At 42.4% G+C, this 25,782-nt stretch overlaps 1 protein-coding gene across 1 annotated transcript in view; it reads right to left on the bottom strand.

The window, feature by feature from the left end:
- Positions 1 to 1,242: 1,242 nt before the first annotated feature.
- LOC113406453 (transmembrane protease serine 2-like) overlaps positions 1,243 to 25,782 on the bottom strand; it is a 32,920-nt gene continuing 8,380 nt past the window's right edge. The window contains exons 3-14 of the mRNA XM_029911570.1: positions 25,127 to 25,334; positions 24,396 to 24,482; positions 20,639 to 20,758; positions 18,017 to 18,146; positions 16,840 to 16,950; positions 15,269 to 15,312; positions 12,677 to 12,851; positions 6,117 to 6,292; positions 4,192 to 4,287; positions 3,674 to 3,816; positions 2,296 to 2,448; positions 1,243 to 1,913 (exon numbers count right to left, since the gene is read on the bottom strand). Of these exons, the coding sequence (XP_029767430.1) occupies positions 1,902 to 1,913; positions 2,296 to 2,448; positions 3,674 to 3,816; positions 4,192 to 4,287; positions 6,117 to 6,292; positions 12,677 to 12,851; positions 15,269 to 15,312; positions 16,840 to 16,950; positions 18,017 to 18,146; positions 20,639 to 20,758; positions 24,396 to 24,482; positions 25,127 to 25,334 (1,455 nt within the window). The 3' untranslated portion in view covers positions 1,243 to 1,901. The remainder of the gene's footprint in view (positions 1,914 to 2,295; positions 2,449 to 3,673; positions 3,817 to 4,191; positions 4,288 to 6,116; positions 6,293 to 12,676; positions 12,852 to 15,268; positions 15,313 to 16,839; positions 16,951 to 18,016; positions 18,147 to 20,638; positions 20,759 to 24,395; positions 24,483 to 25,126; positions 25,335 to 25,782) is intronic.

Below are 25,782 nucleotides of genomic sequence, written 5' to 3'. Positions count from 1 at the left end.
GTCTCTGTACACAGAGAGCTGTTACCCTTCCCTTCATAGTTATGACAAGGGGGTAGTCAGCACTTCTGAAAGTCAAGCCAAGTAACCTGTTTAAAGGACTGCCAGGAAGCTTGCTGAAAGGTTGGAGAAAAAACCAGCTCCCTTAGGTGCCCCATCTTGTGCTTAAATCAGAAGAGTATCCTTTATCTCTGAGGCCCTCAAGGTGCTTTATAGACTTTCAGTCAAAACAAAAAGATTGAGAGAGGTAGAAATGCTGTAATAAATTACTGCAAGGAGAAATGATTTGTAAAAGATTTATTAGTTGTACCACTTATGTGCAAGACAACTGCATTTGTTTTCTTAAGAAAATTTTGTCTTGTTTTGGTATACATTGCTATTTTAAAAAAAGTCATTCCCCTGAAGAGATTTGTCATTCCTATAGAAAGTGACTCATTATGGCTTTTGTGTCCCCCTGAACATTCTAGCCTTTACAACCATTTTTAAAATATTATTTAAGTGGCACTCTGATATATAACAGATTGTGGTTCCAAAACTGAAGTGGAAATTTCTCCAACTCAAGCTTTGGGAATTAAGGTACCATTAAGTAACAGCAAACTTGGTCATTTCACTCCATTAGAATTGGAGAGCACATAAAGCAGGAGAAGGGACGTACTGAGTCTCATTACTTTTGGTCAATTTGTCAGCACCATACCAGTGTCTTTTTGTACACATCTAGAACTACAGCATTTTATTTTTCCTCTCCTAGAACATTAAAATCATGAGACTTATGTGAATGGTTAGTGACTTTGTGTTTTGTTTTGTTTTTTTAAAAAAGCTTAAGTGATTGGTCTCCTGCTAAAATCGCTACATGGGCAGGTACAGAGAACTTTCTATGGAATTAAAAGCCAGATTACTTTAAAACTGAGGTAGTCATGTGTTTGGTGGAAATGGGTTTTTTTTGCATCTCTGATTTCCACACTTTCCCAGCTTTCCGTACCTACACTTTGATCACAGAGAATGACTACATGGAAGGCAACCGCACAGCAAAGCTTTGTTCTTTGCATTTCAGAGGGGAGAGTTCTTGGAATCAGTTAGCAGCTCCCAGCTCATAAAACTGAGCATGCTACTGGTACACAGTGTCCTGCTACAAGCCAGAAGAGCTGTTCTCAGCAGCCTACTTGTGCTGACTAGCTTTAGAACAGTAGTTACTGTATTTCTCCTGCATGCTAGATGTGGAACCCAGGAAGGGTAACCGTGAAGAACAATGGCACATTTTCAATTACTGAGCTAAATGCTGATCCTATTTATGTTGGGGTAAATCCAAAGAGATCACCCTGGCTGTTACCGCACCTGTAAAGATCCTGAGGATTTTTAACCACCTGAATATATGCCAAGACATCTCTCCCTGCCTCTACTCTCCAATGCACGAAAACAGCTTCCCTTTACCTATAATGCCCAGACTGACATTCACCATGTGTTTTCCTCTTTAAGTCACCAACTAGGACCCCAGAGATTCAGATTTACACCACTACTTACATTTAAATTAAATTATGCCAGTAAAGCAAGTGTCAAACCACCCTGCTTGTAATTGAAACAGGGATTATTTCAATTACAAATGTGATTATAGAAAACCCTATAAACTTGGAAGCTACAAAACTAAAGGAACATGTCAGTTACCAGTTGACAGCAACTTTGTGCCACCAGGCACCATAATGAGAAAGGTGCTTGTTGTGAGTCTTCTACTTCATTAAATAGATCAGTCACTGCAGCCAGCACAGAACTGAGTGTGCAAAACTTCAGGTTATTTGCAAGTAGTAAAAAAAATTGTAAGGATCTAGAAATTCTTTTTAAAAGTACATAATAAGGTAGCCAAGAAAGCCATAGCTCCATTTAGGATTGTTCTTGAAAATGATTCAGCAAGATCATCTATTTGCCTGTTTAAAAAAAAAAGAAAAGAAAAAAAGTGGTGAGTATCATATGTCTCAGTTTTCTCAATTACTTGATATGATAGAGTCAGCTAATGGTTCTCAAGGTCATTAAAAATGTGATGTTACTTTTCATAATATGAATAATGGGGATTTGGAATAATAAATAGTGGGGGTTCTCTAACTCAAAGTCTTTAAATCATGATTTGAGGACTTCAGTAACTCAGCCATAGGTTAGGGGTCTATTACAGGGGTGGGTGGGTGAGGTTCTGTGGCCTGCAACGTGCAGGTGGTCAGAGTAGATGATCACAATGGTCCCTTCTGGCCTTAAAGTTTAAACTCTATAAGCTTGTATAAAATGTTGAAGAAAGAGCATGAATATATATTTTACCTGCATATTTCTGTAAATCCAGTCGGTGAACATAGTCATATTTCCATAAACTCCAGGTCTTCTGCGACTGGCACAGCCAGTTCCCCAGCTTGTGTCACCAACTAGCCACCACACGGAGTTTTTCTCAGTTACTAACGGACCTCCACTGTCACCCTGGGCAAAAACACGAGTCCACGAGCATGCTATTAGTGACCGTGCCCATTGGAAAGAGCTGATAAATACAGATTCAAACACTGTAGCCAAGTCTCAGAGGGAACAATAAAAAAAAAAAAAAAAAAAAAAAAACCACTGAGTATTGCTTCCACACTGCATGTAAAACAGAGGTTCCCAAACTTTTTTTGCTGCAATCCCCTGTGGAGATTCATGTCCAAGCATGCCCTCCTCTTTCTAAGAAACAGTATTCCATGGACACCTAGGGTCCAGGACCCCAACCCACAAGCCTCCCCTGCACAGGACACATTTTAGGCAGGCAGCCTCAGCAGGACACAGCCAGTCATGCTGTGCGCTCTCCTTGTGTCCCCGCCAGAATCACTAACAGGCTGCAGGCTCCTCTGGCCTTAGCATGATCCCCAGCACACATGTGTAAGAGCCTATGTGGGCAGAGAGGAACTACCTCCCAAGGAGAGGCCAGAGAGCTGCAATCACCCACCCCACCCCTCCTGCACGGGGCGAGGCCATGCCCTCTCAGTCCATCCCTCCCTCCTCCTTGTTATTTCAGCCTGGCAGCAGGAGCTGAGCAGGAGGCTCAGCTATTGGAAAAAATTATTATTTTATCAATGATGTTTTGAAGAAACAAGACAATTCTTAACCAGCCAGGTCCTTGCCTCCCCGATAACCTTGTTCTGCCCCATCCCCAACCCTGGGAGGCCACGCCCCAGTTTAAAAAGCAAATGATCTAAAACAAGGGCTACCTCAGTTACAGTACTACACAGTTAGCTTACCCACCAAAAACGCAAGAATTCATATATTGTTGGCTGCGTATTAAGGGTGGGAGAGACTGGTTTTCCCTTTTCTCAAAAGCATGAGAAAAGTGTTGCTAAATTTGTGAAAAGTCACTCATTTTCAGTGTTCCCATGAAATTGTTACAGATTTGCATTTGAAAATGAGGGGCTAGCACTTTCCACAAATTTAGCAACAAGTCGATACTGGCATCGAAGACTGAGAAACTGGGATGGGAGAATCCAACTATCAGCCCTACCTCTAGCAGTTCTCTCCGCATGATGAAAACTGGAAGCCCGACTGCAATGCTCTAAAGACAGTCACTTGTCTATTTAACTAGACCTGTCATAGTCACTAGCATTTTAAATATCCTCTCCAGCAAGTGTTAGAATAATCAAAAAATTAATCTTTAAGAGCTAAAATAAACACAGATTATTACCTGGCAGGAATCCTTTCCTCCTTCCAGATACCCAGCACATATCATGGTAGGCAAAACTAAGCCATTATAGAATTTGGCAGAATTACACATAGAACGTTCTATTAAAGGCACCATTACGGCATTCAAGACATCTGAAGTTTTACCTAAAGTTGAAACATGCACACACACAAAAATGAAGTTAGAATAGGTCTCAGATTGTCATGTGTAAAAGTTACAAATCCCAGCAGCTAAATTTGCTTTCAGTGGTGCACAAGATCAAAAACCAGTCAGCAATGCCTTGGCATAAACACGGACATTTGATTAAAAATAGAACACAGATATTAAAAACCAGTTTGAAGATGACAATACATTATCCTGAACAACATAAGAATAGCCATCCTGGGTCAGACCAAGGGTCCATCCAGCCCAACATCCTGTCTGCCGACAGTGGCCAATGCCCAGTGCCCCAGAGGGAGTGAACCTAACAGGCAATGATCAAGTGATCTCTCTCCTGCCATCAAGTATATTAAAAGTCTCACCCCCTTGGTATTCTGCTCCCCATCCAGATATCCAGCACTGTTGATCAGGTTGGAACATCATTCCAGGGTTAGGCAAACAAACAGGTGCTACAGTGTCTGTGAAGTAAGAATATACTGGTGATTAGCAAGCCTAAGTAAGAGGACATAAATAAAAAAATTAAAAAAAAGAAAATCTATTAGAGGGTCTTCCACCCAAGAGGAGACCCATGCTACACTGAATACTAGGAACTCCAAGTACACGCTAGCGCTTTTAAATATAAAGGCTCCTCCCCTGTCCATTTAGCTTCCTAGCATCTAAGCAAGTATTGTGGTCATAAAAGCTGCCAGCCTGAGAGCACTGAAGACCTCTTTATCCACAAGAAGTACAGGATGAGTAGAAGGAGTGTAGGCTTCCAAATGTTTCTAAGCCTTGACCTAAAGTTTCAGCCTCTGGGGATTCAGAGGGAGGTTAGTTCCCTCTCCATCACTCAAGTAACATTTAATTAACAAGTTAATGCCAACTGTTTTGACAGGGTTTATTTTCGGGGGGGGGGGGGGGGAGAGTGAGTAGGAGAGAAGGGGGCAGAGGGAGCAAGACATGGAGATGAGACACTGATCCACTAGGACACAGACTGAGGGCAAACATTGGTCAAGAATGCTTAATTCACATGAGCATTGTGTACTTTCCATGCAAAGTCCTATTGAAATTAGCATGCTGCTTCTTCCACAGATTCCAAATAGGTTGTGCACAGCATGCAAACTAGCAGTAAAATATTTGTTAAACAAACCTTTGTTTGCCCCTTAGCATGTAGGGCTCATGCTATTCCTATTGAACAGACACACTTGCCTATCACCAGCAGCAAGGGGGAGTTTTCTTCATGCTATTTTTTGCCATTTCTCCAAGCACTATACGTTGTTTTTCTTCATTGCATCTTATTAGAAAGTCTTAGGACTTCAGGTAATTTGAAAAGTCTCTTGAATGCCTTCAAATTTGGGGCACTGGAGTAGAGAGCATCCTCTCTGCCATCTCTCTCTGGGTTTGCACTATGCCTTGTCTTCCAGTTTTCACTTCTAGTTTGGCCACTGCACTTCATTTCAAAAAGAGCCCACCTCAGTTTTGCACACTCTTCCGGGGTCTGAAATAGTTTTGCTTCTTTCTGGAAACTGTTTTAGGTTTTGTTCCATTGTGCACTATTCAGCTTAGGGCAAGGTACAGAAGTTAGTAGCAGGGCCTGGGAGTTATGTGCACCAGAATGGACTATGTGTTTGATTTTGGTAGTTCATTTTCAAGTGCTTTATAGTGGAAGAACTGTATGCTGTTTTGATGGAGAGGACACTAGGAGTTATAGCTAGTCTGAAAATCCCTGATGAATGGATTATGTGGTACACACACACTGGATTTAGAGTGTTTCCTTATGTACCTCCTCTTTTCATAAAAAGATCACTCGTCGCATTTGATGTGTAAGTCCCATATGTTGCAGTATATTCCTTGCATGTATAGGCTCTCTAGAAGGCCACTATGGGTAGTTAATAGAATGACCAGGTCATCAACACACAGCAAGGATTTCATTTCTCATTCATGAAGAATCCTGGGTTCCAGTAGAATTGGCAGGTCATTTAAGTGTCCTTTGAAGAGGGCAGTGCTGACATGACATCCCTGCCATACCTGCAGACCTCTGATAGCTGATAAATTGACACCCAATTAAAAAAAGCACGTTTTATTACAGTTTCTATTTTGTAGCAGCTTAATGTTCAATCCTGGCTCGCTGACTACATGTTATTAAAATATCTTCCCATGCTTTGTATTTTTCTCATGTTTTCTAAGTGTCTGCAGAGCAAGCCCTTCCTCTTTAACGGCTGACACAATTTAAAAAATAAATAAAAGGGGGTGGGCAATTTCTGCAGCTGAGTTTTTGGGCTTAAGCACACAACAAGAGAATACCTACCAGTAATAGTCAGCGGTGTCTGTAACTTCATCAGGGCAACGTCATTGTCTTTAGTATCTGAATCATAATTTGGGTGGGAAATTATTTTCTCCACTCTGGATCCACTTCCGTAGCGCGTTTCCGTTTGCTTCAGAATCCCAGCATACACTCTCCAGTAGTATGGAGAAGAAAACTGTCTGGAGAGTAAAATAAGGTTAGATTATTTGCTTCTGTATTAAGCAGAGCCCCATATACTTTCTCCTGCAGCAGTCAAATGATTTCAGATCTCATTGACTTTTTACTGTGAATGGATAAGCACAAACATTGAACTATTACATCCTAAGAGAGTGGTAAACAATAGATACCTATTGTTCCCAATCCTCCTTCAGTTGGCAAAATAACAGCAAGAAGAATGTTAATACATTTAATCTATATGTGGCAATGAAGCTGGGAAAACCAGTGTTCACAAGGGAGATGGTAGTGAGAGAAGAAACAAAGACCTGGTCTACACTGGGGGGAGGAGGGATCGATCTAAGTTAAGCAACTTCAGCTACGTGAATAACTTAGCTGAAGTCGACGTACTTAGATCTACTTACCGTGGTGTCTTCACTGTGGTAAGTTGACGGCTGACGCTCTCCCGTCGACTCTGCCTGCACCTCTCGCCCTGGTGGAGTACCAGAGTTGACACGGGAGAGTGCTCAGCAGTCAATTTATCGCGTCTAGACTAGACGCGATAAATCGACCCCCGCTGGATCGATCACTGCCCCTCGATCCAGCAGGCAACGTAGACAAGCCCAAAGAGTACGGAAATCCTGGCACAGACATTCCATATTTACCCACAATGTGAAGATGTAGACATACAATATAAGAAAGAGACAGTCACATTTTTTTAGTCTTGGTGCCATTTCAATGACTGACCCTGAAGACAGCAGATCACAATGATGGGATTCACAAGGGGGCCTAACTACCAAAATGTAGTTCTGGGGGAGGGAACCCCAGTTATTAGGAAGAGACAGGCAATAGTAATGGGGGATTCAATTATTAGAAATACAGATAGTTGGGTTTGTGATGACCAGGAGAACTGCAGAGTGAACTGCTTGCTTGGAGCAAAGGCTGCGGACCTCTCAAGACATCTAGATAGACTTATGTGCAGGGCTGAGGAGGAGCCGTTGGCAGTGATACATGAAGGTACCAATGACATAAGGAAGGATAGGCGAGAGGTCCTGGGGGCCAAATTTAGGCTGCTAGGAAAGAGATTAAAGTCCAGGACCTCCATGGTAGCATTCTCTGAAATGCTTTCAGTTCCACATGCAGGACCAGTTAGACAGCAAGAACTGCAGGGGGTCAGTGCATGGATGCGATGATGGTGTTCAGAGGAGGAATTTATATTTAGTAGGAAGTGAGGGACCTTTTGGGAAAGGCAAGCCTACACAGAAGGGATGGGCTCCACCTAAACCAATACGGAACCAGACTGCTAGCATGCAAAATTAAAAAGGCTATAGAGGAGTTTTTAAACTAAGGGCTGGGGGAAAGCCGACAGGTGCAAAGGAGCACAAGGTTCAGACAGATACATCCCATAGGGGAGGATTTATTAAAGGGAATAGATACCCTATATCCAAGCAAAGAGGAGAGGATAGACATTGATAAAGGACAGATAGGAACTGAAGAGAAAGAAAATGAAAAAGAGTCCCATTTAACTGCATCACATGAAGGCAGACAACCAAATGTTGACAATTTTTATAAGTGCTTGTATACAAATGCAAGAAGTCTAAATACTAAGATGGGTGAACTTGAGTTCCTGATATTAAAGTGAGGATTTTGACATAATGGGCATCCCAGAAACTTGGTGGAACAATGATAATCTAAGGGGCACAGGGTACAAAATATATAGGAATGACAGGGTAGGTCGCACTGGTGGGGGAGTGACACTATATGTGAACGAAAGCATAGATTGAAAGATAGTTCCAATCTTAAATTAATCAAACTGTACCACAGAATCTCTATAGACAGAAATTCCATGCTTGAACAATAAGAGTATAGCAGTAGGAATATACTACCCACCCCCTTACCAGGATGGTGATGGTGATTGTGAAATGCTCAGGGAAGTTAGACAAACTGCAAAAACAGAAAACCCAATAATAATGGGGGATTTCAATTATCCCCATGTTGATTGGGTACAGATCACCTCATGACGGGATGAAGAGATAAAGTTTCTTGACACCTTAAATGACTGCTTCTTGGAGCAGCTAATCCTGGAACCCACAAGAGGAGAGGCAATTCTTGTTTTAGTGGAGCACAGGATCTGGTCTAAGAGGTAATGAATTACATTATGGTTGTTAATTTAACATCTTTGGGGGGGTGGGGGGGGGGGGGCTAGGAGGCTAGTTAAATGAAAATTAAAAGGAACAGTCACAAGAGGGAAATGCCTGCAAGCTGCATGGAAACTTTTTAAAAACACCATAATAGAGGCTCAAACTATATGTATACCCTAAATAAAAATTAAAAAAAAAACACAGAAAAAGGAACAAAAAAACAACAACATGGCATATCAACAGAGAGAAAAAGACATCCTTTAAAAAAATTGAAAGTCAAATCCAACTGAGGAAAATAGAAAGGAACAAACTCTGACAAGTCAAGTATAATTAGGCAGGCCAAAAAAAGAATTGGAAGAGCAACTAACTAAAGACACAAAAACTAACAGTAAAAAATGTTAAGTACATCAGAAGCAGGAAGCCTGCCTAACAATCAGTGGAGCCATTGGACAATTAAGGTGCTAAAAGAGCACTCAAGGAAGACAAGGCCATTGCAAAGAAGCTAAATGAACTATTTGCACCTGTCTTCACTGCAGAGGATTAGAGGGAGACTCCCATATCTGAGCCATTCTTTTTAGGTGACAAACCTAAAAGACAAACCCAGACTGAGATATCAAGAGGAGATTTTGGAACAACAAAATTCATAAATGAAACAGTAAATATCACCAGGACCAGATGGTATTCACCCAAGAGTTCTGAAGCAACTCAAATAAGAAATTGCAGAATAACTGTGATATGTAACCTATCACTTAAATCAGCCTTTGTACCAGACGATTTGTGGATAGCTAATGTGATGCTGATTTTTAAAAAAGGCTCCAGAGGTGATCACAGCAATTATAGGATGGTAAGCATAGCTTTAGCCTCAGGCAAATTGGTTGGAACTATAGTAAAGAACAGAATTATCAGACACAGATGACCATGATTGTTGGGGAAGAGTCAACACATCTTCTGTAAAGGGAAATTGTGCCTCACCAATCTATCAGAATTGTCTGCAGGTGTCCAACATGTGGACACGGATGATCCAGTGGATACAGTGTACTTGGACTTTCAGAAAGCCTTTGACAAGGTCCCACACCAAAGGCTCTTCAGGAAAGTAAGCAGTCATGGGATAAGAGGGAAGGTCCTCTCATGGATCAGTAAGTAGTTAAACAAAGGGTAGGAATAAATGATGAGTTTTCATAGTAGGGAGAGGTAAACAGCAGGGTCCCTCAAGGATCTGCACTGCGACTTGTGTTGTTCATCATATTAATAAATCAGTGAGGTAGCAAAGTTTGCAGACAATACAAAATTACTCACGATAGTTAAGTCCAAAGCAGACTGCAAAGAGTACAAAGAGATCTCACAAAACTGGGTGACGGGCCAACAAAATGCAGAGTAGGGTGTATGGAACAGCTTCCATATAAGGAGAGATTAAAAAGATTGGTAGTGTTCAGCTTGGAAAAAGAGACGACTGAGGGGGGATGTGATAGAGGTCTGTAAAATCATGAATGGTGTGGAGAAAGTGTATAAGGAAGTGTTATTTACTAGGTGTCAACTAATGAAATTAATAGGCAGCAAGTTTAAAAAACAAACAATGAATTACTTCTTCACACAACGCACAACCAAACTTGTTGTCGGGGATGTTGTGAAAGCCAATAGTATAACTGGGTTCAAAAAAGAATTAGATGAGTTTATGCAGGGTAGATCAATCAATGGCTGTTAGCCAAGATGCTCAGGGATACAACCCCATGCTCCGACTGCTAAAAGCTGGAACTGGATGACAGGGAATGGCTCATCACTCAGTAAATTGCCCTGTTCTGTTCACTCCCTCTGAAGCACCTGGCATTGGCCACTGTTGGAAGACAGGATACGGGACTAGATGGACCACTGGTCTGACCCAGTATGGCCATTCCTATGTTCTCATGTTAGATCCTCAAAACTCCTACTCAGGTCCCACCGAAAGCTGTAGGTGCCTTAAATTTCCTAGACACTCAGATTTCCGACAGTGGGCATCCGCACCGTCACCTCAATCCTGACACTGCAGAGCAGTTCAGCACTTAAGTCGCATGTAAGTCCAAGTGGGATTCACAAACTAGGTATTCCCCACCTACCTCACCTTCAGGGTTCAATCCAATAGATGTGCTCTGAGGCTACCTTAGAACATATTTACTGGATTGGGCTTCACACAAAACCCAGCCAGAAGAGATGATGGTCACATATACCCAACAGCACAGTGGTTAGGATGCTCACCTGGGAGGTGGGAGACCTAGGTTCAAATCCCTTCTCCATATCTGGCAGAGGGAGGATCTGAACCCAGTCTCTAACATTCTGGGTGAGTGCTCTAATCACTGGGCTACTAAGTATAAAAAAACACCATCACAGAGAGGCTCCTAAACCAGGTCAGTCCTAACTCCAAGGGAAAGTTCTCAGCTATGAATCCCAAGTGGAGATAGATGCTTTCCTCAGACCCAAAGTTAGGCACTGAAGTCCCTCAGAGAGGCAGGGCTTAGCACCTACCCCTCTCCTTACCATTTCCTATTGGCTAGCTTAGGCAGCTCAGCTTGCTGCTTTTGTGTGGATCTCATTCCTAGATGCATAATACTCCCCATGCATTGCATAGGGAACCTGGGCACTGAGAACTCCACTAGGGGCAGAGCACCTAAATTTAGGCATTGCAATGCGGAGCCTTATTCCTCTATGTGGCACTAGCCCTCAGAACAAGATGGGAAAGACAACAGAAAATGACAGGTTTTTACAGCATGAATTTACAATATGGGCCCATGCTATATTTAATATTTAGTGCTGAGATTCCAAGAGGCCTTAAGGGAAAGATGGTATGAACTAAAATGAACTGCAATGCTGATCCAGGCAAATATAGACTAAATCAGCATACATTTTCCGTTGTGATGATATAGATCAGGGGTGGGCAAACTTTTTGGCCTGAGGGCCACATCGGGGTTTCAAAACTGTATGGAGGGCTGGGTGTAGTGTATTAAATTGCTCCCCGTAGGCATGTGCTACTTATGGTGTACTACTTACGGCTGCCAGTCCTGGTGCTCTGAGCGCAAGGTAAGAGGGTGGGGAGCGTGGGGGTTAGATAAGGGGTAGGGGGTGCCAGGGGGCAGACAGAGAGCAGGGGGCGGTTGGATGGGGTGGAGGTTCGGGGGGGAGGGGGTAAGGGATGGGGGGGGTTGGATAGGCATGAGAGTCCCGGGGGGCCTGTCTGGGGGCGTGGGTGTGGATAGGGTCGGGGCAGTCAGGGGACAGGGAGCAGGGGGCGGTTGGATAGGGTGTAGGGTCCCGAGGGGGGGGGGGGGGGAGGGGGGGGGGGGGCTAGGCTGTTTGGAGAGGCACAGCCTTCCCTACCCAGGTGTAGTGTATTAAATTGCTCCCCATAGGAATGTGCTACTTACTGTGTACTACTTATGGCTGCCAGTCCTGATGCTCCATAGGTAGCACATTCCTACAGGGAGCAATTTAATACACTACATCCGGCGGCTCTCGCGGCCATACTGCCCGGCAGGACCTCGCAGCCTCACCACCCAGAGCGCTGGCAGCATGGCGAACTGAGGCTGAGGGGGAGGGGCTGGGGGCTAGCATTCCTGGCCGGGAGCTCAAGAGCCGGGCAGGACGATCCCGCAGGCTGGATGTGGCCCGCGGGCCGTAGTTTGCCCACCTCTGAGATAGATTTTTTTTTTTTAATTAAGTATATCGAAAAACAGATTTAACCAGTCTTTTGTATGGTTTTAACTGGAATTAGCTTTGTGCTTTCTGGTGTAGGTTTTTGTTCCCTAAATAAATCAGCATAATTACCCAAAGTCCTCTGTATCTTCAAGTGTATCTGCATCCCTATGCCATATAGGGAGGTCCAATTTTTAAAAAAAGGGAGGGTGGAGCGGGGGGGCAGGCCCCACCCATGTCATGAATGGAAACAGATGCTTCCTATTGAAAGCAAACAGCAAATTCCCAACTACCCTCTTACAAAGTGATTTTCCTTTAATAAGGTTAAAATGGTAAAAAGTTAGAATACCATAGAACATACAACCAGATCGTCTCTCCCCACCCCCCACATGCACATACAATCAGTGCAAGATGTGCATGTAAAAGAGGGGAAAAAATGATCAATTCAGTTTGAAACCCAGGAGTTCTCTTAGATTTGACTTCCACTACAACCTGAAGTCAGTATGTCCACCGTCCCAAAAATCTACACTCAACCGTATATGTTGTGCAGTACCAGAATTCCCTCACTTTGGGGAATCAATTGACAGAATGCAGTAGCTTAGGACTTACCCTTCTACACAGTGAGCAGCTGTCACTATCCATTCAGGGGTGATAATGGAGCCTCCACATATATGGGAGCCTTGGACTTGAAGGCTGACCTGCCACGGCCAGTCCCTCAGCACTGCAGCGCTGCCACCCACAATTCTGCCCGCAGGATTCGCATTTTTACGGGATAAGCCACACTCTGAAAAAAACCCACAAAGATGGGGTGTGTGGGAGAGAGATTGTTTTCAACTATTATTGGCTGCAAGTCTCAGGATAACGATAATTCAAAATTATGTTGGGATTTTCCCATTTAAAAAACCACCACCAGTTAACAAGGTGGAAAACTGGAACTCTGGAGGCTGAAGCTTTTAAATGCAGTTTATCAACAAAAATGTGTCATGACCCTCTGGATGGGTCTTTGAAGAGACCTTTGGAGTCCTAAATCCAGGACCTTTGGCTCTGGAAGTATAAGCCTCTGCTGCCTGAATTAGAGGGTCAGAGGCAGTAGCAGACCTGTAACCTTCCTTAGGTGGTCCACCCACTAGAGGGTATACCTATCTCATAGAACTGGAAGGGACCCTGAAAGGTCATTGAGTCCAGCCCCTGCCTTCACTAGCAGGACCAAGTACTGATTTTTGCCCCAGCTTCCCTAAGTGGCCCCCTCAAGGATTGAACTCACAACCCTGGGTTTAGCAGGCCAATGCTCAAACCACTGAGCTATCCCTACCCCCATATAGCTTCTCTACTCTTGGTGTCTTATTTGGTAGCTTTTTTAATTGTCTGCCAGGGTGTCTAAATTAGTCAGGATCAGCCGTCTAACAAACTCATGGGTTCAAAATTCCATACTAAAGGCCCAATTCTCACTTACACAGCTCTTGCAGTGTGAACTATTGCAAGTAGTTGCTGATCTCTGGTTGGGAAATGAAAAGGTGGGTCCTTTTAACTAACAGCATTTCAGATGGAAGACAAACAAACCCAAGTAAGGGATACCCCCAGTATGTAGGATTGCTTACCCTCTTCCCCCAGAGTTTGTTTTGGAATGTAAGTCTATATGAGCTGTTGCTATCTGCTTACCACTAGAATACATAACAATTCAGAGATTTCCCCTCCTCCTCCACCCCCCAAGGTACTTGGTCTCCAAGTTGCATCCTTAAAAATCTCACTAATGAAGAGGAGTCACCAGGTTACTTCTCTAACAGAATGACATGGGACTAGCTTAATTTTTCATTCCCACCTTTCTTTCCATCAAACTTGGAGAAGGTATGTGGAGGAGGTGGATGCAGGATTACTTGTAAATGACTGACCGAAGGATGACGATTGGGGTGGGCTTAGAAGAACTGCATAACTATATGAATTTGTACCACGCTGTCACACATACTAGCATTCCTGTACTAGAGCCTGCACAAGGGAGAAAAAAAGAGCTCCCACACTCGTAAGTATAGGCTAAAAGGCCAGACATCATCGTATTCCAATCATTCTGGATTCTATGTATAACTGTAGGGATAAATATAAGAACATAGGACTGGAAAGGATCTCCTGGGTTATGTTCAGCCTCCTCTATTGCAGACAACCCCATCATACAATATATATTATCATACAATATATAAAAGACGTAACAGGTATGAAGTATCATTACTACAGACACAAGAATCTATCCCTAGATGTTTGCCAGGATGGCAGACTGACCTGGCAAAACTATATAATCAAATGTCCCTTATTTATATAGAACAAGGTACCTTACCATAAAGGTAAGGGGAAAACTACACTTAGGCATAAGCAGAACTGAGGAGAGCGCTTTTCTCCCCTCTGAGCCACAGAGAATAAATATTACTAGGGATAATGAGAACATCCACAGATAGGATAGGAATAAAAGAAGCTAGAAGGGATAAATGTTTCACTAACTGTCAGGGATTCATGAAAAAATTTACACTATGGGCAGGTTATTCCTCAATTGCTCATTACAGGGTTTTTTGGGCCTGGTCCACACTACCCCCCCACTTCGGACTAAGGTACGCAAATTCAGCTACGTTAATAACGTAGCTGAATTCGAAGTACCTTAGTCCGAACTTACCACGGGTCCAGACGCTGCAGGCAGGCTCCCCCGTCGATGCCGCGTACTCCTCTCGCTGAGCTGGAGTACCGGCGTCGACGGCGAGCACTTCCGGGATCGATCCCAGAACACCGATTGCCTGCTGTCGGACCCGGAGGTAAGTGTAGACGTACCCTTGGACTTGCCTCTAAAACATTTGATACTGGCCATCATCAAACAGGATTCTGGATTAAATGGCCCTACTGGTCTGATTTTTATATGGCAATTTCTATATAAATTTAATCTTGGGCAGATTATTCAAAGGTTCTGATAAAGCCAGCAACAATACAGTTAGACAAAGAAAATTCGGGATCCAACATCCTGCTTGTCTCCCCTAACTCTCCCCCAATCTGCTAGCCCCCCCCCCCCCTCCAGATTCTACATTTAAACTACAACCAAGATGCCTATCCCATCAGAATAAGATGTGCTTCAACATGCAGAACCTTGCACAGCTGCTTTCTAGACAGTCACTGGAAACAAGACAAATGAAAAAGTTATATTCTTCTAAAGAAACAGAAAACACTTACTTGTGCAACGCAGAGATACCACTGCTCCAGACACACACGAGTCACTAAAATAAATCAGCATACAGTTAGTCTTTATAGTGCATATAGTTAGTGCATATAAAGACTCTGCTTAGCAAATGGCAGTCAGAGACAACTCTCCAGCCACAGCAATACATTGTGCCCTCCATCCAGCCACACCTGTCTCCTTCCCCCACTCACTCTCTCTGACTGTCCTGCCGGTGCTCACACAACCTTCACTTCTGTTTCCTCCATTAGTAGGAAGCATGCAGCTCTGATTGTAACCGGCAGAAACATAGAACTGTGAGGTATATCAGTACAATGAAGAGAGTGAGGTGAAGGGCAGTGGAAGAGAGGTGTGATCACACTAGTCCCTATTACTCATGGGGTGGAGTGGCCCTCAATCCTTCATACAGCAATATTTTAAAAAATAAAAAGGGGAGGGAATTGGTGAATTTTGTAAGTGCAGCTGCCCACATACCAGGGAACTTAAATGAGAACATATGTATGTTTTGTAAAGTACACCGCTACCTCGATATAATGCGACCCGATATAACACGAATTCGGATATAACGCGGTAAAGCAGTGCTCCGGGGGGGCGGGGCTGCGCACTCCGGTGGATCAAAGCAAATTTGATATAATGCGGTTTCACCTATAACACGGTAAGATTTTTTTGGCTCCCGAGGACAGTGTTATAACGAGGTAGAGGTGTAGTTTAACTTGGGGTCTGCCACTCTAGAAGGTGTCTTTTTAACTCTGCTACATGCATATTAATACAACTCTAAAAAAGTGATACCAAAATAATGCTGTGGGTCTTTTAATATTTTATGGTTGTTACCACTATGAACGCAAATTTTCATATAGTAACTAACATCATGAGTTTTCTCCGAAACAGTCTTTTGGATGGTGTAGGATTGAATGCGAGAGAGAAAAATCAGGTGTCCTCAAGAAATCAAGCTTTATTAAGTGGGCACTGAAAAATAACCTTTAAAGAGACAGTGCCAGGAATTATTCAAAAGTTATGGATTTAATTTAATGAAAAGCAGTTATTGTGATCAGCCACAGGAACTTCTCTTCCCCCCATTTTAAAAAAATGAAATAGAGCAGGGTGGATAATGGATTTTTTGGTTCACTGGCAAGTCTGAAAAAAAAAAAGTCAAAAATTTGTCTGGGGTTAAATTAAATATTTTGTTTGACCTGAAACAAATGGGTGCACTTAAATTTTGACCATTTTATTATTTAATTTTTTTTTAAAAGGAAATTTTGAAACAAAGTGATTTCAAAACAAAAACAAAATAAAACACCCATACAAATGTTTTGATTTTATTGGCACTTTTTTGCTTTGTTTTTTCCCTCCACCCAAAACAATTTGGCAAAATCTACATGAATTGATTAAATATTTCACTGTCACCAAATCTGCATATTTTGCGGATAAAGACTTTATGCAAAAAAATGTGTCCAGCTCTAATAATTCCCATCAGAGGTGTTTGCATCATGGTGATGGTGGAAGCCACCTTGCTTCCAACAGTTAAAAGTAAACAAATATAAAAAATGCTTATATGAAATATAAATACCTGTTATACAGTTTTTTGTATAGGTCTATGTTCCCAGCACTTGTATTCAACCTCATAAAGCTTGTAAAACCCCTTTCAGGTGTTATTCCTTTACTAGAGTAATAAGTATTTCTGTATAAAATAAAATATTTAGTAAGAAACTCAGATATTTCAAATCCTATCAGAAAGTTCCTTTTAGTAACCTAAAACTTTCCACCAATCTAAAGCGTATAACATGAACAATAATATTATGGAATACTATATCATAAGAACCACAAAGGTGCTGTACCATGGCAGAATTAAATTTTAGTTTCTAAGTAACTATTTGCTATGTCCACTTTTACAATCAAATAAGACCTTGCTTTCATCTAACACTTTTTCATGGTGAAGATCGCCAAGTTCTGACCAGGCTAATCCATCACTCCAACCACCTCATGAATAGAAATGTAGCACCACCAGCCCATCTGCATTTGTGAGTCTTTCCCTCCCCCCACCTCTCACTCCCAACAGCAACAACATAGGTAATTATAGCTACAGAGGATTTCAGGTAGATAAAAATAAGTTACTGTGGTTGGAATTTGTCCAGAAACTGGTTAAATGTCAATGCTCTTGTGAAAGAGCACAATAAAACCTTTAATGTCCTCCAGAGGTCAGGGTTGTCTATGTAATATTGGTCACAATGACTAGGTTTTTTTTATAAGGTTTTAAGTTCAGACAGCACTCTCAGTCCAAGAGGACCCTAAGCACTGTGCGTGTGCGTGCCTGTATTGATGCACAAACACATCCCACAATTATTATATATGGCATATGCATTACATGGTTTTGAAGAAATGTCACTTTGATTCAGCAACACCTACTGATTTTTGTTTTAACTGGGACTGTTTTCTATTCATCAAAATTAGACTAGCAACAGAAAAAGCAGTAACTGAGTTTTTGCTGCAGGTGTCCATTCTTTGGAAAATGTAATCATAGAATATCTGGGTTGGAAGGGCCCTCAGGAGACCATCTAGTCCAACCCCCTGCTCAAAGCAGGACCAATCCCCAGACAGATTTTTCCCCCAGATCCCTAAGTGGCCCCCTCAAGAATTGAACTCACAACCCTGGGTTTAGCAGGCCAATGCTCAAACCACTGAGCTATCTCTCCAATGAAACAGTTGTGCTGGCTGTACAGCTTTCACAATTAGATTGTTATACTTACACATTGTATCCCATGTCTTTACAAGCTATCTTTCCATAGTTCTCATTCCAGTCATCTTTGCATACTGGATACCAGGATTTGCTGATAGATGAATAGACCTCTAGGATAAAATTTGGTCCATAGAGTCTAACTGCAATCAAAGAAGACAACATTGCTGACCATCCTGTTCGAAGCCTATGATTTTCATATTCCTAAAAAGTATTTTGCACCTACTACTCTTACAAGCAAGCTCTAAGAGTACTAGAGCTGCAAGATTAAAGAAAAGGTAGAAGGATATTGTTTCAGTTTACTTCTTCATTTGACAGCACTTTGTGGATAGTTAGTTTCAGGTTTTTTCCTGTATATTCATTTTCTTAAAACTATAAATAAAAAATGTGATTGTGAAACCACAAAAGTTGTCACGGGCTCCACAGACAGGTGTAGCACCTGAAATTACTTTTTGCTTTTAGAGAAAAACTTCCAGTTGATGCTATATTTTGACACACTTTTTATGAAGTTTTCATGTACTGGATTTTTACATATCATTTTAATTCCTTTTTCTAAAGCCATTCAAATGAGTTACTACCTTAAGTTGTATTTACATTTTAATGTTCATTTTTTATTGTATGAACATTTTAGAATTAGCACAACTCTTTCCCATGCTCCACCCTCAGCCTGAGTGATTGGCAATAACAGATAAGCTGATCAAAGGGTAAGAAAATTATGTCCTATACTAGTATAAAGATCACAAAACAAAGATTTTAACATGGAACAGCTTGCCCTATACCGTCAAACCCTATTATGTATCTGATTTGAAGAGATAGTGTGTCACAGAGGGAAGACAGAAAAGAGTTCAATATGAAAAGTTCAAGAGCAAGATAATGGCAGGAATAAGCTATATTACTGTAAAGAGACCCAATTATGCAACCAAACAGGAAAAATCATCAGCTAAGTGTCAGTACTACGCAGACTATGTCAGAAGAGCAGAGTTCCGAAAGCATGTATAGGTAATGTGCTAGTTGGGGGGGTTGTTTTTTGGTGTGTGTTTTTTTTATTATTATTATTATTATTGTGTGGTTTTTTTTATTATTGACAAAAAACACTTTTTTGGGGTCAGAAAATTCTGGTTAGTTAAAACTGAAACTTTTCCAGTAAAGGTTCAGTTTCAATAGTCCAGGATGGAATCTCTGGTCAAGAAGAGACTGAGGATAACCACTACCCTAAGTAGTTGGGGTACTTAACTGGGATGCGAGGCACTCTAGTTTAAATCCCTGTTCTGCCTAAATTGGAGCAGGGACTTGAACCCAGGTCTCCTACCTCCCAGGTGGACTATTCTGGGCTGGATAGCTAGTTGTTTCTCTCAAGAGTTTGAAAGGTGTCTGTTTCAAAGGTCTTTCTTTGGAATCTCAAAAATTTTCATGGGACAGGAAAACTGTTTCTTGCCCAAGCTTTAATGATAGGATCAAATGGAGCAGTCTGTCCTCTTCAAGACCATTTTCTGGAAGTCATGTATTACAGAACACAGATATTAAAAAAAAGATGGATGTGGCTTTTGAGTGTACACATTAATGATATTTACAACCAAATATTCTCTGGTGACTACAACCAGTTCATCATGAAAGTCTCCCTCTCTCCATCTCTTCAGCTGAAGTCACTAAATCAGTTAGACCAGTGGTTCTCAAAGCTGGTCCACCGCTTGTTCAGGGAAAGCCCCTGGAGGGCCGGGCCAATTTGTTTACCTGCCGCGTCCGCAGGTTCAGCCGATCGCAGCTCCCGCTGGCCACGGTTCGCCGCTCCAGGCCAATGGGGGCTGCGGGAAGGGCAGCCAGCACATCCCTCAGCCCGCACCGCTTCCCGCAGCCCCCATTGGCCTGGAGCAGCGAACCACAATTGGCCGAACCTGCGGACGCGGCAGGTAAACAAACCGGCCCGGCCCGCCAGGGGCTTTCCCTGAATAAGCGGCAGCCCTAGTTTGAGAACCACTGAGTTAGACAGCTTCCTACACTGAAAGTTATGTAAAGCATTCTTTGGAAGATGAAGCTTTTTGGTGGCGGTAGTAAGCTTCCAGCTTTGTTTTGCTTTTGTTAGACTGGCACACACTAATATGAGACAGGTGGATTTTTTCACGGGGGAGGCGTGCTAGGGAGAGGTTGAAAAGTGAGGGGAGCTGGTGGTAAAGGAAGTTTAATAAGAATGAGCCAAGCCATGTCATTGAACTCAAGCAGATAGTACCACCACCACTACCACCCCTGAGATTGTTGTAAGAAAGCAGCTACACAATAGGTAATGCAGACATTTCTAGTGCCTTGTCTATATTAGAAAGTTGCACCAGTTTAATTTAAGGTGTGATTTAAACTGATCTGGCACAAAATCCTGTGCGGGACGTTTTGATTTGGTTTAAGTATGGGTTATTTTAGTCCAGCAACTCGATTAGCAATGGACTTAAGGTAACTGATATTAAGCCATTCTAAAACCAAAAAAAGACTGTCCATACAGGGGTTTGCACTGGTTTAACTAAATTGGTTAAAGTCACACCTTAAACTAAGCTAGTGCCACTTTCTAATGTAGACAAGGGCTAAGGAAGGAGATGTCACCAACAGGCTTCCAAGAACAATTTTACCTCTGCATACTTGAAATACTTACCACATCGGTTTTCATCTTCACCATTGGAACAGTGGGCCACTCCATCGCACCACTGAGATGGTGAGACACATGTTCCTGAAGATCCACACTCTATTGATGAGCCAAGACAGCTATTGGCCACTGCAAGGGGATCAGAGTGGAAAGGAGATAGGTGTGTGGTCATTAAAATGGATCCTTAAGATAAGAGTGAGCCTCAAATTGTTATGATTTCTGCTGAGTTTTCTAGGAGAATATGAATTTAATCAAGGCATATGTTGAAAGAGCTTTTGATTGTTCGTACAATTTGGGGAGAGCACATACAAAAGAAATATGGGCAAGAGGGCTGGTAAAATGGAAGAATGTACCGTATATACTCGTTCATTAGCCCGTTCGTTTATAAGCTGACCCCCAGGATGGTTAGGTAAAAATAGCAAAAATTGTATGACCATTTCATAAGCCGACCCTATATTTCAGAGGGTGGCAAACTTTGGCTCCAGCCCGTCAGGGTAAGCCGCTGGCGGATTGGGACGTTTTGTTTATTTGGAGCGTCTGCAGGCACAGAGCCCCTCAGCTCCCAGTGTCCGCGGTTTGCCGTTCCCAGCCAATGGGAGCTGCAGGAAGTGGCACAATTAAATTATTAGACCACCTAGACTGACCTCCTGAATAACACAATCCATTAAGTTTTACCCAGGTGCCCCTGCTTTGAGCCCACAGGTGTTTGACTAAATTTAAACACATACTTAAGGCTTCAAACAGCCTGCTTGGGAGCCAGATTTCTGTTAGGATGTCAATTAAGTCAGCTTGTTCCATTTCAAATCATCACTATAAAAATGAGAAAGTTTTTTCTTGTGGGGAGGAAGTGAATTCAATATTAAGCAAAATCCACTCTGTACTGAATGTGTCATTCTGCAATTTTTTGGTATATGTTCATTAAAACCGGTCAAAAAGTGCTATATTTTCCTCTATTAAAAACTTCAAACTTGGGGAGGGGGCGTGCGGTGTCACGTTTTTTCCCTCTCCTATACCCAATGCCAGAATTCTTTGGTCTTCCAGTTTGAGAGTTGAAATATTCTCTTTTTTGAATTCTTCCCCTCACTCTTCTTCACACTTGTTCCTTCCACTACCACCATCACACACGCGCGCGCGCGCACACACACACACACACACACACACACACACACACACACACACACACACGGTGTGGGGAGGAAAAAGAAGAGAGGGCAAAAAGCCCCAGAAAACTGCAAGTTTTTCCAGTTCTTCCCACCAGAAAACTTCTACCAAAATGAACATTTGTGTTTTAGTGGAAATCAGTTTCTTCGCTGAAAAAATGCTTCAATTAAACTATTTGAACCAGCTCTAATATTAGAAGATTAAATAGAGGGTCTGATTTTATTTTATATTTTTTAAAGAGCTGATGAGTTCTCCCGGCTCCACTTGAAGCAAGTGGGAGCTGCTGGTGTTTAGCACCAGAGTGGACTAGAGGAGATCTATTCCAGAGGTGGCCAACCTGAGCCTGAGAAGGAGCCAGAATTTACCAATGTACATTGCCGAAGAGCCACAGTAATACGTCAGCAGCCCCCCATCAGCTCCCCCGCCCCGCTCCCAGCGCCTCCCGTCCACCGGCAGCCCTGCCGATTAGTGCCTCCCCCCTCCCTCCCTACACCTCCCAATCAGCTGTTTCGTGGCGTGCAGGAGGCTCTGGGGGGAGGAGCGAGGGCACGGCAGGCTCAGGGGAGGGGGCAGGAAGGGGTGGAGTGGGGCCAGGGCCTGTGGCTGAGCCAGGGATTGAGCAGTGAGCACCCCCGGCACATTGGAAAGTTGGCACCTGTAGCTCCAGCCACAGAGTCGGTGCCTACACAAGGAGCCACATATTAACTTCTGAAGAGCCACAGGTTGGCCACCCCTGGTCTATTCAATTTGCCGAAATTTTAAGGAAATGCGTTCACTTTTGACATAGGAAGTGGTGTTGGGTGTGTCTGCACCTCCAACTATCTGCCTCTGCCCCAGACCCAAAAACCTTCCCTTCAAAAGTTTAGTGAAAACCAATACATCTCCACAAAACATTTCAGCTTTGACAAAACAGCATATTTCATGGCAATGAAGTGCTCCAATCAGTTCTATGAAGCACTTGTGAAAAATTAGTCAGGCCTAATATGTCTACACATACCCGATCCTTCCTTTCTTCCCTTTCCCTTCACTTCCCTTCAGGGTTGCAGTTAGGGGGAAACCGTATAACTTAAAACTTCTATGCCCAGTGTCACTTAGACCTTATAAAAGCCCTTTATTCTGGGGCAAACTGCACTCTTAATCCTAGTGTGACATTATCTGATTAAAATATGACCATATAGATCATTGTTGTAACCACTGTTATATATTTGCAACAAATCTTGTATAAAGTTATCAAGTGAGGTGTCTGTGGAAAGGTTATGACTCACTGACTATAATTCTGCTATTTGTATACATGTATCATTTTTGTATTTGAAGTTATGAGTATTGGCTCTATACCTGGATTTGAAATGTTTGCTCCTGGGGTAATGCCCACAAGGTAGCTAGCCAGCACATCTTGGAGGGACTATTCAAATTGAGTGGCCCATCAAAAGAACGTTCAACTGACAATGGACCATGGGAGATGCCTATCTACACTTAATGGAATTTCCTGATGCGACTAGGCAAAATGCATGGACATGGGACTTGCCCATGTGACTCCAAACTCCATCTTGTTGCTCTAATTTTCCACAGTAAGAACAATGGGATTCCCTCCACATGGTAGAAGCTATAAAAGGCCCATTTTGCTTCTATCCTGCTCCAGCCTCTTTCTTGCTCAAGCCTCTGGACTATGAACTTATACTAATGGGAGCATTCTAACCAAGGGACTGAGGACCTTCCAATGATTTGGAAGCAACCAAAGACTTATCAAGACAGAAGTTTATTCCATCACTGCTACAAGCCTGAAGCAAGAACTTTGCAATTACTGTATGTATTTGATTCCTCTAACCAATTTTAACTCTCACCTTTCTTTCTTTCTATGAATAAACCTTTAGATTTTAGATACTAAAGGATTGGCATCAGCACGATTTTTGGGTAAGATCTAAGTTGTATATTGACCTGGGTGTGTGGCTGGTCCTTTGGGATCAGAAGAACCCTTTATTTGATGAGACTGGTTGTAAAGAACCACTCTCTTTTAAATCCAGTGTTTTTGGTGGTGACATAAGAACTGGAATGCCCAAGGAAACTGCTTTTATGACTTCCTGTGAGCCAGTGTGGTGAAACAGAAGTTTACTTTTGTTGCTGGATTGGTAAATCCTACGGGGGATTAGCCACCAGTCTTGGGGTATATCTGCCCTATTTCTCAGCAGTTCGTCCTGAATTTGGCATCCTCAGTTGTGACCCACTGAGGCACAGTTATACTTTGATATCACATTACTAAAATAGTTGTACAAAAGCTTGTCCTAGACCAACTGTTGCTAAACAGTTTGTGGGATCTCAGAGAATTCAGATGAATAAGAGGGTGCTGCTGAGTCAAGGACACTTATCAAATGTAAATATATTTGAAGTTAAAGGAAAGGACAACAGCAACAGTGACACTGGTTATGACAAATAATTAAGCTTTTAGATATTAAAATAAGTTGCATTCATAAAAGAGATTTAGAACAGGAAATTCTTGTTCTAACTTACCCTTCTGGAAGATGACACACTTATGTTGGGAAATGGAAAATCTCAAGACATTTTAGCTTTGAATAAAAGATTTCTATCAACACAAACAACACATTCTTACCAAAATACCAGATAAGGACAGCTGCAGTTATGGCACCCGATAGTATTATTGCAACAGATAAAATGATGCATAGAGCTTTCTTAACTTCTGTAATTAAAAAGGGAGAAAAAGAAGAGTTAGGTTTGCAAACAAATTATTTTACTAGGCTAGCCTCTATCCATATCTCCCTGCAAGTAAACCTAGGGCTTGTCTACACTGGCACTTTACAGCGCTGCAACTTTCTCGCTCAGGGGTGTGAAAAAACACCCCCCTGAGCACTGCAAGTTTCAGTGCTGTAAAGCGCCAGTGTAGACAGTGCCCCAACACTGGGAACCGCGCTCCCAGCGCTGGGAGCTATTCCCCTCGCGGAGGTGGGGTTTTTATAGCACTGGGAGAGAGCTCTCCCAGTGCTATGCCCTGGTGTTAAAGCCAGCGTTTTAACATTGCTAGTGAAGACATGCCCTTAGATGGACAGTTTTCAATCACTACTAAGCAGGCGTGAATCTGCAATTCAGATGTTACAGAGTCTCCCTATCTCATCATCACTTCAAAGAACCACCCAACTCCTCACACCTTTTACAAAAAAGTATAATAGTAATTGACTTGTTTGGCTACCTAGCACTCTCAGGGACAAAGAGGTACTCCTGGGATAGTCCCTCAACATAAGAGCTTGAAAGGAAACAAGTTTCATCTGTTAAACATATGCCAGACTGTAATCAATCTACATAAAAAGAAAACCAGACAAATCTTACCTGATGTGCACATTTTCGCTGATGGAGGCTTTGGCTGTACTACTGGGGGAGCTGACTGATGAACAGGAACTCTTGGGACATAATGTGGCACTGACGGAGGATAATATGGAGGAGGGTACTGTGGATACACGTTAGAATCCACAGGCTGTCTGGAAATATAGACGTTTTCTGGCTGATAACCATGATTTTCATAGTATGGTGGTAGCTCCTAAATAGCAAAATTGAGGTGAAGGTGGGAAAAAACATTCATATTGCAAAGTTAGAACAATATAATCATTTCTAAAAAAACATTAAGTGTCACATGTAAATACAGTAAAAGCCCACTAATTCTCATTGCACTCATTCATAAATTCATTACACTCACACACACAAAAAATAGATATACAAAGTCTCCTGAGAAGTGGAGTGAGAGGCTTAGGCCTGGTCTAACTAGGAGGTTATGTCGAATTTAGCAGCGTTATTTCAAATTAACCCTGCACCCGTCCACACAATGAAGCTATTTAGTTTGACATAGAGGTCTCTTTAAATCGATTTCTGTACTCCTCCCCGACGAGGGGAGTAGCGCTAAATTCGACATGGCCATGTCGAATTAGGGTTAGTGTGTACGGAATTCGACGCTAATAGCTCCGGGAGCTATCCCACAGTGCACCACTCTG

Source organism: Terrapene carolina, unplaced genomic scaffold, assembly GCF_002925995.2.
Source record: "Terrapene carolina triunguis isolate 2854851 unplaced genomic scaffold, T_m_triunguis-2.0 Scaffold31, whole genome shotgun sequence".
NCBI lineage: Eukaryota > Metazoa > Chordata > Testudines > Emydidae > Terrapene > Terrapene triunguis.
This window is presented reverse-complemented; position numbering and strand designations above follow the sequence as displayed.